The sequence below is a fragment of the Equus przewalskii genome, chromosome 12 (genome assembly GCF_037783145.1).
Source record: "Equus przewalskii isolate Varuska chromosome 12, EquPr2, whole genome shotgun sequence".
NCBI classification, from domain to species: Eukaryota; Metazoa; Chordata; class Mammalia; order Perissodactyla; family Equidae; genus Equus; species Equus przewalskii.
The window spans coordinates 3,302,335-3,315,565 of record NC_091842.1 but is presented as its reverse complement, the minus strand read 5'-3'; the positions used below and the strand labels follow the sequence as shown (position 1 = coordinate 3,315,565).

At 46.4% G+C, this 13,231-nt stretch overlaps 1 protein-coding gene across 4 annotated transcripts in view; it reads right to left on the bottom strand.

Annotated features, from left to right (window-relative positions):
• Positions 1-13,231, bottom strand: part of SDK1 (sidekick cell adhesion molecule 1) — an 857,865-nt gene that overhangs the window by 250,545 nt on the left and 594,089 nt on the right. For all 4 annotated transcript variants that reach the window (XM_070567258.1, XM_070567254.1, XM_070567255.1 and 1 more), the window contains exons 6-7: positions 2,431-2,542; positions 1,522-1,712 (exon numbers count right to left, since the gene is read on the bottom strand). In XM_070567258.1, coding sequence (XP_070423359.1) covers positions 1,522-1,712; positions 2,431-2,542 — 303 coding nt within the window. The remainder of the gene's footprint in view (positions 1-1,521; positions 1,713-2,430; positions 2,543-13,231) is intronic.

Here is a 13,231-nt window from a genome sequence, read left to right as displayed (position 1 = left end):
ACCACAGAGACGGGGACTCCAGAGGAGACAGGGACCATCTGCTTTGGAATTCGGATGGGAATGCAAAACCAACGTTCGCATGATAGATTTAAATATTTTTAAAAGGAATTATGATGGAAACAAACATTCTAGTTTAGAGGGAGATAAATTTCTTCTCCTGTTTAAATTACCTTCAAATGTTTTAACACAATATAGTCCTGTTTCCTAGAGATTTACATGTCACAGATTTGCATTTTGGCTCAGTCAACAGGGGCTGTGCTCATCTAGCTACAGATCAACCCTGACGAAGTCCTTGCAGGGAACGGGGAGGTGATGTCCATGTCTATAGCTAAAGTCTGATGAGGAAGGCAGCCAGCCGGCCAGCTCGGACCCCTGGTGCAGAATCAACAGTGACGTGGGACGCAAAGCCTGCCTCTCCGACATTTCTGGAGTTCTGACACTTCTTTCAGAGGGGCTGACAGATTTGCATGGCGTGTGTCTGGCAGAGTCATTGTCAGACCACAGAGCCACTTCCTAACGATTTAAAGGAATGTGACACACTCAACACAAACCGCCTCTTCTGCAATATTTCTTGATACTCCTGCTGATTTCTTATAAAAATACAAGCTTTCAGTTTTTCTTAGTTCGCAACATGGTAGACTACAAAATATGTGATGTGAGGAGCTCTTCCTCTGCTTATTTGATCTTTCCTGTCCTCAACTCCCCTTCTTCCAGAAGAGGAGAGAAGACGGAGAGATGTTCCTTCCTGCAGTCAACCTCTGATGCCCCTCTCGTCTGCCGTGGCCACCACTGCTAGACAGGCCACCAGGACAGTGATCACAGCCACTTAAGACGACCAAAGGCATTAAAGGAGCTGAAAAAATGAGAGAAACAGAGGGACCTGCCTCGCGATTTAATGTAGTTGGATCCTAATCTGAAAATGAACTGAGGATTCCCTTAGCCACCGGACAATGCACACTTCCTAAACACTGATACTTCACAGCGTTTAGAGCAACTCGAATGTGCCTAATTTTATCTCCTCATTGTCCTTGGTTTAGGAATGACACTTGGCTCATGTTCTAGGAAGCATCTCTGTTCTCACTTTTGAAAACAAAAGTTATCCCACAGTTTCTAACTTTCTTCTGGGTCGAAAAATAACAGTAATAGAATAATCTCTGAACACTGATAATAACATCCAAATAAGAATTATGGGAAAGCTTAGTGGCATAAAGGCCAGCACAGGAAGGCGAGACATCCTACAAGGACTTCACCACTCTATTTCCCAAGCTTTATGATGGAAGCAATCAGAAGAACATTTCTTGAAAGTATTCAGAACGTCAACTCTTTGGATTTAATGGATTTATATTCTTGGAAAAGAAGAATAGGATGATTTTGGAAGACACACTCAACTTCACCTCCATTTGCTGAGTTAAAAATAAAGTTGGTGAAAGATCAGTGTTACTATGTGGTTTCCATGGAAGTGTCAGTGGAGGGCTGCTCCGGGAGGATGCTGACAACACCATTCCCCAGTTTGAGCGTTACCTATGATGGAAAGAAAGGCTTTTGCTCTGGCTGGTTCAAAAGCGCTCCCTCTCAGCGTCGCCTCACAGACGTACACCCCGGTGTCGGAAGAGGTCGGGTTGCTGATGGTAAGGTGTCTCCCAAAGCTGTGGAGCCCGCTGGTGATCCTCACCCCGTTTCTCTTCCAGCTCACACTCAGGTCTTCAACAGGCCTGCGAGAACGAAGGGTGTGAGTGACAGTAATTGTTAATCACGTAGATGGCAATAGTAATAATTCCGGGCATTCAGCACAAGCTCGACAAAGCTAATTCTACCAGGAACCATGGCGGGTTGAACAATGGACATTTAAAAATCGATCCAGATATAACTCTACTCCCTTACAGCACGCATCAAGGATACATTATGCTCAAGGGCTATTGAGCAAGGATAGCTAATTGCAGCAGCAATGGACCATAAGTGCTAATGATTCCATTTGCTCAGGAAAAGAATGTTTAAAATAAATACTACTCGGGGACACAGCTACACGGGAGGTGTGATCACGGGAATCACTTCTGGAGCGAGCACTAACTAGGCCGAGAACACCCAGGACTACAGAGGAGGAGAGGAATTAACTCTTTCCTTGGCACTCGAAGGCCTCAACTCCTCTCTCCTCCTCAGCTAGAGTCTCAGAGGAGGCCCTCCGCTATGACCCATGAGTGGCTCAAGTGACAAGGACCAATTTCCAACAGAAACATTACACTCAATACAAATATTGCAATACAAGGCTTGGGAATCCAGTTCCTGATCCTCCCATATCTGTTGAGCTCACAGCCCAGCCGGACAAACAAGATTCCCATCGCCAGAAGAGCAAACCACATGCGTCTGTCCACGGCAGAGTAATCTCATCGCCCTTATGGACTGGCATCCCCACGTGGAGGGCTAGCCACATACCTGGCATTGGCTATGCATTCCAAGGTGACCTCACTGGACCCAGCCACCACGCTTCTGTTGCCCGGGGTAATCACAATGACAGGGGCCATGGTTTCGGGTGTGCCAACATCTCCTGTGGCAGACAGAGGAAAAGTCCACAGAATTCTCCTAAGTATGGAAGACGTGAGGACTGGAACATGACAAAGGAGAGCTCTTGTCGACCCGCTCTGATAGGACACTCGGAACCTCACGACCCCACCCAAGCCCCTGCGAGATACCCTTCGGTGTGGTCAGACTGTGGGAGCCGGGGCCTAAGCACGGCCAGCCTCCTCGCGGAACCCTCAGCCCAGGAGCGCAGGCACCGTCCTGACTGAGGACTGAGAGCCCTCCGCTGCTGTGGATAAGGGGAGCTTGTGCGGATAAGGGGCCTTAAACGGTTGACCATTCTCCAAAATGCTTGCTGACTTTATTTTTTTATTGACTTAAGACCTTGCTTATTGAGTTACCTAGTCTACCCACTACATTCAAATCTGTTCAGTTCCACAAATACTCCACGTGCCAGGCACTCTGCTGGGCACGTGTACCATTAGAAAGCAGCCAGCTTTCTTCTTTGGGCCCACAGCTGACTCCGCAGAGCAAACACAGTCAATTAACAAAGTGTTCCATTCTGTTAGTGCACTTTCAATCCCTTTTTTTTCTGAAAAGTAAATATCCTGAATCCATCTCTGTTTTGTGAGTCTCAAACCATAAATAATTTAGCTCATCCTTCTGGTGACAAGGGAGAAAAAAATATGACACATTTTTGCCACTTTTCCCTAAAATACATGTAATATCAAAATTAAACTACTCAGAGTACACTTTACGACTGCGTATTTAGGGAAAATGAAGACTGATCAAACATCTCCAGAAGAGGAATTTCAATAAAAGGTGGCGATGGCAAAGACTGGAGATAAAAACAAGTTTAAATCTTTGCGAATGCAAAAGGCTCCATCTAAATACTTCAGGCTGCAGAGACCGCCCCCTCGACAGCAGCTGAGGGAACTCTGGCCAGTGAAAGGTGCTGGCTGTGGGTCAGGGCCACCGAGAGGGAACAACAGGAAAAAGACCACTGGCTTCTTAGCAATGCTAATTTCCCGCAGCTCTACGTTCTGGCTTTCATGGTCTAAGCAGTGTCTGATTTTTTAATTAAAGGTTCATGTGAATTTGAAAAATAAAGAAAGCTTAATGCAGGCAACACGAATAAATTAATCGTTTTCAACCTATACATCAATTGCATTGATGGAGAGCCGGTTCTCACGTATCCTCAGGTGCCCCAGAAAGCCGAGAGGCAGCCTTCATCTTCCGCAAACTCCTTGCCTCCGAAGCCAGCCCCGCAGGGCCTCTCCGGAGCTCTTCCTTCTGACACTCTCTGCTTAGAAATGGTAGAGATTGTGGGGCCGCTTATCAGATTTCTGAGGAGATGCTGGAGTGCAGGCACTTTCAAGATGGGGCAAAGGACGGAAGCTGAATGCCAATCAGATTAACAGCCTGCCTGTCATCTGTGGAAGTTGCTGATGAGGAGAAATGACCTGAGAAGCTAATATTTGCAAATAGTTATGTGAAGTGAAGGAGAGCAGCAGTGAATGCGAAAAGGTCACTGAGCAAGGTGCTAATTTGGCATTAATCACTGCTCAGCCACGGTGGCAGAAGAGGAAACTCATGCTCAGCACTTGTCACTACCCAGGGAGGACAGTCCCCCCAGCTGGTCAGCCTCGACTGCACGCTGACCCCGGGAGACCATGCTTGAGACAGATAAGCACCAAGGCTGAGCTTATGGCCCCTCGGGGACAAGTGGAATGGAACACTGCATGTGCCACTCCATCATGGGTTCCAGCCACATCGGTAGGAAGATGAAGCAGTCCTCAACTGTGATTCATACGGAACAGTAACTTTTAATTATATCACACTTTCAGCACAGATCAGTACACTCTTTCAATGTATGCTCACTTGATGGGGTCGACAGGACAAGTCGAGCGACTAGCTGGATTTGGGGCTGGAAAATGTCAGTCTGTTCTCAAACCCTGGCCTTCTGACCTGACTCTTTTGTTCTTTCTAGTGATGCATGAATGACACATGATACTTGTTGGAGAAGTAGGTGCCAGAGATGCAGATGATATGTAATAGTTCCTAAAAAGAGTATTTGTAACATACACACAAGGACGCTGGTAAGGTGACCCCGACTTATGGAAACTACGACAGCAAGATCAAAGCAAGGTCTTCTGATTGCAAAGCCTGTGCATTTTCTATTGAAACTGCTGCAACAACTTTTCAGGAAAATATGTGAGTGCCCAGAAGCCAGATCTCCCAATAGCAAGGATAGTGCTCACTATAGTACACAACGTTCGCACACTATCTTCTTTTAAAAAAATCATTTTTGAATTTCAATCAAATTTGTATGTGCACATGGATTAAAAAGCATAAGAACAGTATAGGGAGGCTTAAAATGAAACGCAACGATCCCCCACCCAAAGGTGAACATTCGGCTTGTCGTTTGGCAACTTCACCTCAGTTGGGTGGGAAGCTCACTGTTACTCTGCAGGGACCCTGGATCCCAGAGTGCCAGGTCTGTTCTCTGGGGCCACTCATTCTCAGGGGACGGGAATCCTTGCCTATTTGTCTGTCTGTCTGTCTATTCATTTTAGCTGCTGAGTATTCTGTGCACGGCAGTAGCATAGGAAGCCAGCAGACTGTTCCAGATACAAACTATTAACTAGCCCTTTGTTTTTAAGCTCTATGTCATAACTAGCCCTCGGTGACCAAGTCTACTCCAGGTGTCCCCAAGCACAGCCTTCTCCTGCCATGGTCATTACTCCTCCATCTGAGAGCTCCTTTCCAGATACTTGCGTCTGTCTCATTCGCTAACGGCTTCCTCTTGCTTCTTTTTGTCACGTGGACCCAAGGTTCTTATTCCTTTACTGCTTTTCAGTGGGTGTTTACTTCTTTTTTAATCGAGAGAAGGTAATGGAGGTGCATTTTTAACCCGCCATGCTGACTTTTCTACCAAATTTTTTTTCCACATTCAATTTTTAGAAGAAAGATGCAAAGAAGAATATCTAGGCACTTTTAAAAGAACAAAACAACCTCTTTATTTCCGCTATTCCATAGTATCTGAGATATAATAAGCACTCAGCAAATACTTAATTCTTCACAAATATTCTACAATAATGAGCCACTGCTACTCCACCAGGAATATTTCCCTCTCCTCCAATGTTCTACATGAACAAAAAATTTTTAAAATGCCATATGCCGATGCATTAAGAATTATTTCCGAGAAGAATGAAAACATCATGGGAAGGGGGAAGAGAGCTGCACTTTACCAGCCCCCACCCGGCCCCGAAACATTGTGCTGAATGTTTACGGTTACAAATGTCACCTCACTTAACCTAGCAAGCAGCCAGTAAGAGAGCCACTATTATCCCCTTTTGTAGACGGGAAAATTGAATTCCAAAGTCACATGACGTCAGATGGTAGAGAAAGAATTTAAATAAAGGAATGTCTTCATCCAAAGTTCGTCATCTTTCTTTCCCATAATGCTGTCTCCTCCTAATAAAAACTTTGGTTGTGCTCAGTTAACCAAAAATTAAATTAACTGGAACACTCCTTCCCCCAAGCATTTTCTTAATTGAGATTTTACTGTAGCTTTTTCAACTGAACGTTTCCCAAGCTGGTTTTAGGTGGTTGGAGGTGAAGACATTGAATCAAAAGAGGATTTCTGCCGAGGTCAGCAGCAAATGGGCACGAGGCAGCCTCAGAACAGAAAGGCAAACGCTGCAGACGAGGCCTCTTTGCAGTTACAGGAAGAAAGAGTCAGAGCAGAGGGAAATGGAACTAATCCGAGTCACTGTCCCCACACGAATCCCTGAGTCGCTGAAGAGGCTGAGTAGGGAGAAGTTGTCCAGGTCACATTTAACTAAAAAGTGTATTTAAAGAATAGCAAATCCCTCAAATAGGAAAAAAAAAGTTCAAAGTTCACCTGAACTGCTAAGCTGTGGAATCCTGCAGATAAAGTGGGACACATGTAAAACAGCCTGCCTGTTTCACTGCAGTCAAGCTCAGTGCTTCAGGCGCGAGAGCAAGCATCATGAGAAATGGCACGTCACGCGGACTCAGCCTTAGGAACACAAGGAATGGTGGGTGGGGATGGACTGAGACCCTGGGGGCGGTGAGGAAGTAAGATCAGCTTGTGGGGATCTGCACACAGAGCATTCCAGGCAGAGGGAAGAGCTGGAGGAGCCACACGGAGGCCGGCGAGGCCGGAAGAGAGAGACATGGGGAAGAGAGACATGGGGAAAAGACGTTGGGAGGGATCGGCTTAGGCAGGGCCCCATAGGCCAGGGTGAGAACTCTGGGCTTTCTTCTCCATGAGAATGCAAAGCCACTGGGAGGTTTGGGGCAGAGGAGGAATATGACATGACCTTGTCTTAAAAGAGACAAACTCTGGAGACTGGTGGGGGGGGGAGTGACTGCAATGGATAAAGGAGGACACGGGGAGATCAGCCAGGTGACTGAAAGACACAGCGATGCTCGGACTGGGGTGGTGGAGGTGGAGTCAGGACATTTGTCAAAGGCAGAGACGCACAATCTGCTGATGGGGTGGACAGGGGACAACTGCAGTACTGGGTCCACAAGAGGAAGTTGCCATTTCTGAGACAGAAGGACCAGAGGAGTCAAAGGTTGTGGGGGACAATTCAGGAATTTGGTTTTGGATGTGTTAAATGTTGGGGGGATGCCTCCTAATCTCAAGGCTCAGCAGTGGCTGCTGGGCATTCCTCCACGCTTGGCCTTTGGCCCCTTTGCTCCCAATGTTCACTCTCCTGTCTTGTCTACAACACCATCTCTTAAGAAAGCTGCTCATTCCTCAAAAAAATTAAAAATTAAAAATGGAACTACCATATGATCCAGCAATCCCATTGCTGGGTATATATCCAAAGGAAATGAAATCACTACCTAGAAGAGACATCTGTACCTCATGTTCATTGCAGCATTATTCTCAATAGCTAGACACAGAAACAACCTAAGTGTCCATCGACAGATGAATGGATAAAGACGATATATACATGTATATATATGTACATATATAAAGAAGATATATATATATATGTATAGATGTGTGGGTATATATATATGTATATATACACACACACACAATGGAATATTATGCAGCCATAAAAAGAAGAAAATTCTTCCATTTGAGACAACATGGATGGATCTTGAGGGCATTATGCTAAGCAAGATGATTCAGACAGAGAAACACAAATTCTACATGATGTCATATATACGGAATCTGAAAAAGTGGAATTCATAGAAACAGAGAACAGACCAGTGGTTGCCAGAGGTGGGGAAACGGGTGAAGGTGGTCAAAAGGGACAAAGTTCCAGTTATGAGCTAAAAAAGATGTGAGGAATGCAATGAAAAAAAATGTCTCTAGGCATTGCCACATGTCCATTGTGCAGCAAAGTCACCCCAAGTTGAGAACCACTGGTTCCAGCTCACACTCCTAGACAGTGATATGTGCAGGAACAAACACCAATTCTCTCCTCATAGTTTAAAAAAAAAAAGGAAAGAAAGCCGCCCATCCCTGTGGACTGATAGCTAGACGGCCTTCCTCACTGGGGCCTCAGTTTCTGCCCTGGGCCGCCTCCAGAGGACCCTCCTTGGTTCCAAGCACGGCAGCCGTGGGCAAGTCTAGACGGCCTCGTGCATTCATGCAGGCTGCCTGGGGGACATCGTGCCCCACACGGTCCTGCGCACGGCACACCAGATGCAAAGACATTCAGCACTCAGTCCCTGCACGCCCTCTTCCTGATCCTCTCCAGACCGAGCTCCATACCTACTCTGGTGGAGTCCGGAACTGCTCCTGAGGCCTGACGCCAGGCATGTAACTTGCCTTGGCTGCTAACACCCTCCAAAATGCAGCTGATCTCATCCCACTCGTCCCCCACTCTTGTCCGCATAACTGCATCTTCTCAAGTTTCTCTTATTTACTTGAATTTCTCTGTGAGGAGGATAACACCATCCTGAGAACACACAATGTTGACGCTGCCGACATGCTTAGTGTTGACTGCCAGCCCTTTCTTCTCAATCTGTTCCAACCTGGACATGTGGACATGGTGAGTTGGGGTGCTGGCCAGGCCCCTAGAAGCAGGCTGAGTCAAGCTCTCCCTTGCTCCAGCCTCTGACCAATCCCTGGTCCTTTCCAGTCCAAGCTTCTCCCCCTTCCCCCAATTATCCCAGATGAGGTTCCCCTGTGCCCAATAGCTGCGAGGCGTAGTTATGAAGAGAACAGCTTAGAATTCAATGCACTTGGAAATACCACAGCTTCTAACTGTTTGGGAGAAAGCTACTTCTTTGAGCCTTACTTTCCTCTTTTGTAAAATGACACCCATTTCACAGGGCCATTCAAAACAAGAGTATCCACATGTCTGTCCGTATGTATGTAGGTATATATCCTGTCCCAGGGTCTCATCCTTCTCTTCTGCAGTGATGTCCTCCTCAATGATGCCCTGAAGGGGCTCAGGGCCATCGTAACTTGCTCTTTTCCCAAATTGGTGAAGATGAGCATGCTGCACGTCGCAGCAGGCCTGCAGTTCTGTTCACTGCTCCGAGGGAAAAGTGCCCACCCTTGGGGCTCCCAGCACACACACACGTCTCCCCGTACTCTCTTGTTACAAGGATCTCAATGTCGCATTAAAAAATACAGCCTTCTTTCTTTCAAAAATGAGTCTACGCCCCAAAGAAGGGGAATTTTCCAGAATATCTGAGAAAGCAAATCCCACATTTTGGTTCTCTCTGTTAGAGCCACTGTCTTGAGTGCCCTGATTCTGAGCTGAGTGCTCCTGGCAAACACACCTCAGGAAGTCTTTGCGGCATCCAGCTCAAACAGGGATGAGCTCGTGGGCTCATTACCTACACAATGCCAGTTTTCCCCTGTGCCATACCAGGAAGTAATGAGGTCAAACTCTGCCCTCAGCCAAAAGATGTTAAGTCACATTGGCCCTGAGACACAAAACTCGTGCATAGCTTTCATGCAAATGTGCAAATTGAGCAAACTATACGCTCTCCTTACATACAATAGATACATTCACCCAGAGGTGACTTTGTTACAGGAAAAATGGTACTGTGACAACTAACACACATTCTAAGATTAAAAAGAATCTCCAGCTCTTCAATTCCTAGTGTGTCTATATCTTTAGCATTTGTATTTTTGTAAAAGCAGGATCCTGTCTAGAAGCTAGCAGCTAATGAAGTCCACAGGATCATTCGAAACTTCAAAATCTGCCTGCTCCCAGAACAATTGGTCTGAAATTAGTAGGAACAAAAGAGAAAATAAGGTTGAAAACAAACCAAGGAGTAAAATACCTTAAGAAAGTTCTCACTGTTGAGCAATAAGTTCTATGGCTTTTTAAAAAAACCTTTTTTTAGCATCCAATAATAGTATTGGTTTTGTTGGTTTAGTTGTTTTAACTGGTTTAATGGTTTTGTTGACTAGATGAGACCATAGTTACAAAAATGCTTTAAAATTTAGGGCAACTGGCTATCTGAACAGAACAGGAAGTGATCCCTTCGAGCCATCACTGCAGGACCCCCGGCTCCTTGGTACCCGGCTCTCCTCTCACTGCTGTATCAGGACTTGTCGGTAGGTCTGTCCACCTTCGGGAACAAGGAGGGACAGATGTGTTATTGCCCTGTGTATGAAGCAGACCTGCCTAGCCTGCACAGCCCTTCTGAAAGGACGTGTTGCAGGAGGAATTGAGTCCTGTTCAAACATAACACGGCTGCTTATTACCAGATCATCAGCACAACAACAACTGCCTCTTATGTCAAGTGCACTACGCCAGGTGCTGCGCTGGTGCTGGGGACACAAAGCTCCACTGCACGAGGTCGGCGTGGTCAGGGAGGTTCGGGTTTTGCAGAGGAAGACAGTCACGTTAGCAGAACAAGTACACGCAGGTTGCTGTGGGGCCGGAAGAGGCGCAGGGAGGGACACAGCAGGACGCGGTGGGTGTGTGTGGCAGTGAGATTAATTCTTCCGGGGGGATTAGGAAAGGCTCGAGCCAGGTCCTCCAGACGGACAGGTATTCACCAGGAAGATGAGGGGAGGAAAGGCATTTCAGGAACAGAAAAAAAAGACGGTGGAATCAGTCGGGCCTGTTTGGAGAACTGCAAGTAGTTCCTGACGGGTGAGGGGAACTGAGGTCTGGGGGTGGCCACAGATGAGGCTGTGGAGGTAGGCGGGGCCATGCTACAGAGTTTGGACTTTATCCAGAGAGGAATGGAGAGTCATTGAGGATTTAGGAGGAAGGCTGTGATCCGGTAAGAGAGGCAGAAGGGAGGGAGGAGTGAGAGGAGCAGAGGAGTCCCAGGGAGCTGAGTTTGTGCACAGAACTCTCCAGGTTTCTGGCTTGAGTGCTCTGAGTGGACGGTAGTGCTTTGGGTGTTAGGATGGAGGAGGAAGTAGGTTCTAGAGAAGAAGCCCGGGTTTCATATGAGGTGCTTGTAGGTATCTAAGTGGGCAGAAGCAGGGGGTGTAGGCTGGTCAGCAGCATGAGGGGTGACTGAAATTCTAGGAGACAGTGAGACTTCTCTGCGAGAGCACGAAGAATGAGAACAGAAGACAGGCCTTGGAGAAAACCCCAGGCAGCATCGACCTTTAAAGGACAGACACAGGAAGCCCACCAAGGACCGTGAGAATAGGCGCTCAGAGAGGGAAGAGAAAGATGTTATGATGCTAAGGAAAGAGAGGCTATTGTTTTTTCCACGTGGACAGAAATTTCCATATATAAAATCAAGGTGTCTTCTGCTCAGTTTCTGAAGGTGAATCTTTGAGTTGACCTTGTAGGACAGTTGCTAAGGAATGCAGAGCTATATATAAATACAAGTCCTGACCTCCACCAGGAAGGGTTTCTTGTTCCACAAAATACACTTAGAACACTGGAGAACTTGACTCATTTGGATTCAGTTCTACAGCTCAGTTTCTGCAAACAGGGTGGCTCTGGCCCGTCTCAACCTGCTTTCTGACAATAAAAAGTGCAAGTTAATTGGTCAGTCTTCTATGATTCTTGACCTTCTTCCATGCATAGCAAGGTACAGTGAGGCTCTTCCGAGCCACGGGGATATTTTACTTAAAGAAAATCAGGTGGCTTTCCCGCTTATCAATTGCTTTTGCAACCACTTGGAGTCTGTCATCTTTCTCTGCATTATTAAAAAGCTCTGGCAAATGGATTAAGTGCTTTCCTGCCAGCAAAAGCATCCCAACAGGTGTGTCTGATCTCTCGCCACCACGGGGAGCCGGTGTCTTGATAGCTTCACTCCTGTAAAGGTGTGCAGGCAGCAGGCTGACCAGGTCATTCCCCGGGACTCCAAGGGAGCAGTTTCTTGAGGCAGAACTTGGGTAATTTTAAGTTGCACTTTATTGTGAAAACTATTTCAGCCCTCAAATTCACTTTTTAATTTCTACTTGCCTAGCTCCTGAACAGACGAAGCGGGCGTATAAATTTCTGGGTTAATAATCCGTCATGTGTGCATGTGTGCGGTGTCTATGGAAACTTTCCCATTCTTTTAAACACTGTGTTGTCTGTCGTTCAACAGCCAGAACCCCATTGCAAATCTCGAAGGCAGTGAGAGGGAGAGGAGGAGGTGAAGGCTGAGGGCGTGCTCACGTGGACAAGCCCAAGTGCAAAAGCTCTGGCTGTTCCCTCGAGATGAGTGCGCACCAGCTGATTCAATTCTCGTTTACTGTCCAACAGTGGGAGCGAAAGAAAAATGGGAGGAAGTACAGCAGTATAGCCCATTTACAATTTTATCTTTACATGTACTTCCATTCTTATCTCAATACACTTCTGGACTTTTCTATTGGCAAGAGACGATAAATAAAATAATATGACAGTTTGACAAACAATCCAGCAGTTTCTTTTCTTCTCATTTATAACATATTTGAAAACTTGCACATTTGGAAATGAATGGACTGTAACAAAGAATGTATTTCATGGGCTTTTTACCGGGCAGAGAAAAATGAAGGTGATAAAAGGCAACTCTCCAGCGGGCTTATTTATTTATTTATTTTGGGATGAGCACAAATTGGTAAACCATGAAACAGGAGTGTGGACTGAGGCACCGCACGACTGGACACTGGAGTGGAGCCATCCCAATATCTGATTCGAGGGACAACAGCTGATAACCTGCTTTTTATGTAAACACAGAAACGCATAATCTACCACTTCATAGTGGAAGAACCGTAACCAATAGAAAAACTGGGACTATATGTAGTTTGGGTGGGTTAGAGGGGGAAAAGGGTATTTTTCAGAGGATTAGGTCAATTATCCGAATGGCGTTCAGAAATTATTGAGAATGTAGCTAGGCACAATCACAGATCACTTTCAGCTTCAATAAGAAACGCCCTTGGAGAATTCTGCAGATCTGGGCGAGGAGCCCACACCCACCAGGGCAAGTGATGCCCTTCTGGGCCTATTAGCAAGGACAACGGGAAACGGGACCCCGTGGTGGGCCTTCGAGGCCTTGGTTCCCCTCCTCCCCCGAGCTGGAAGAACTCCAAGGTCAAAAGTTCTTTTCAAAGTTTATCTGAGAGACGCAAAACATTTAGAGGTTGGCAGATCTGTAGGGAGAACACACTGCATTTCGTGAACTGGAAGGGAGGAGCGAAACCACGTTTGATTTATTTTTAATGGCCATGAAACCATCATTTCGTGGACACAGCTATATGACCTGGCATCTCTGCCTGTGCTGGCTGAGGGGCCCATGACAAGCTCACCCCATTCCCCGCTGT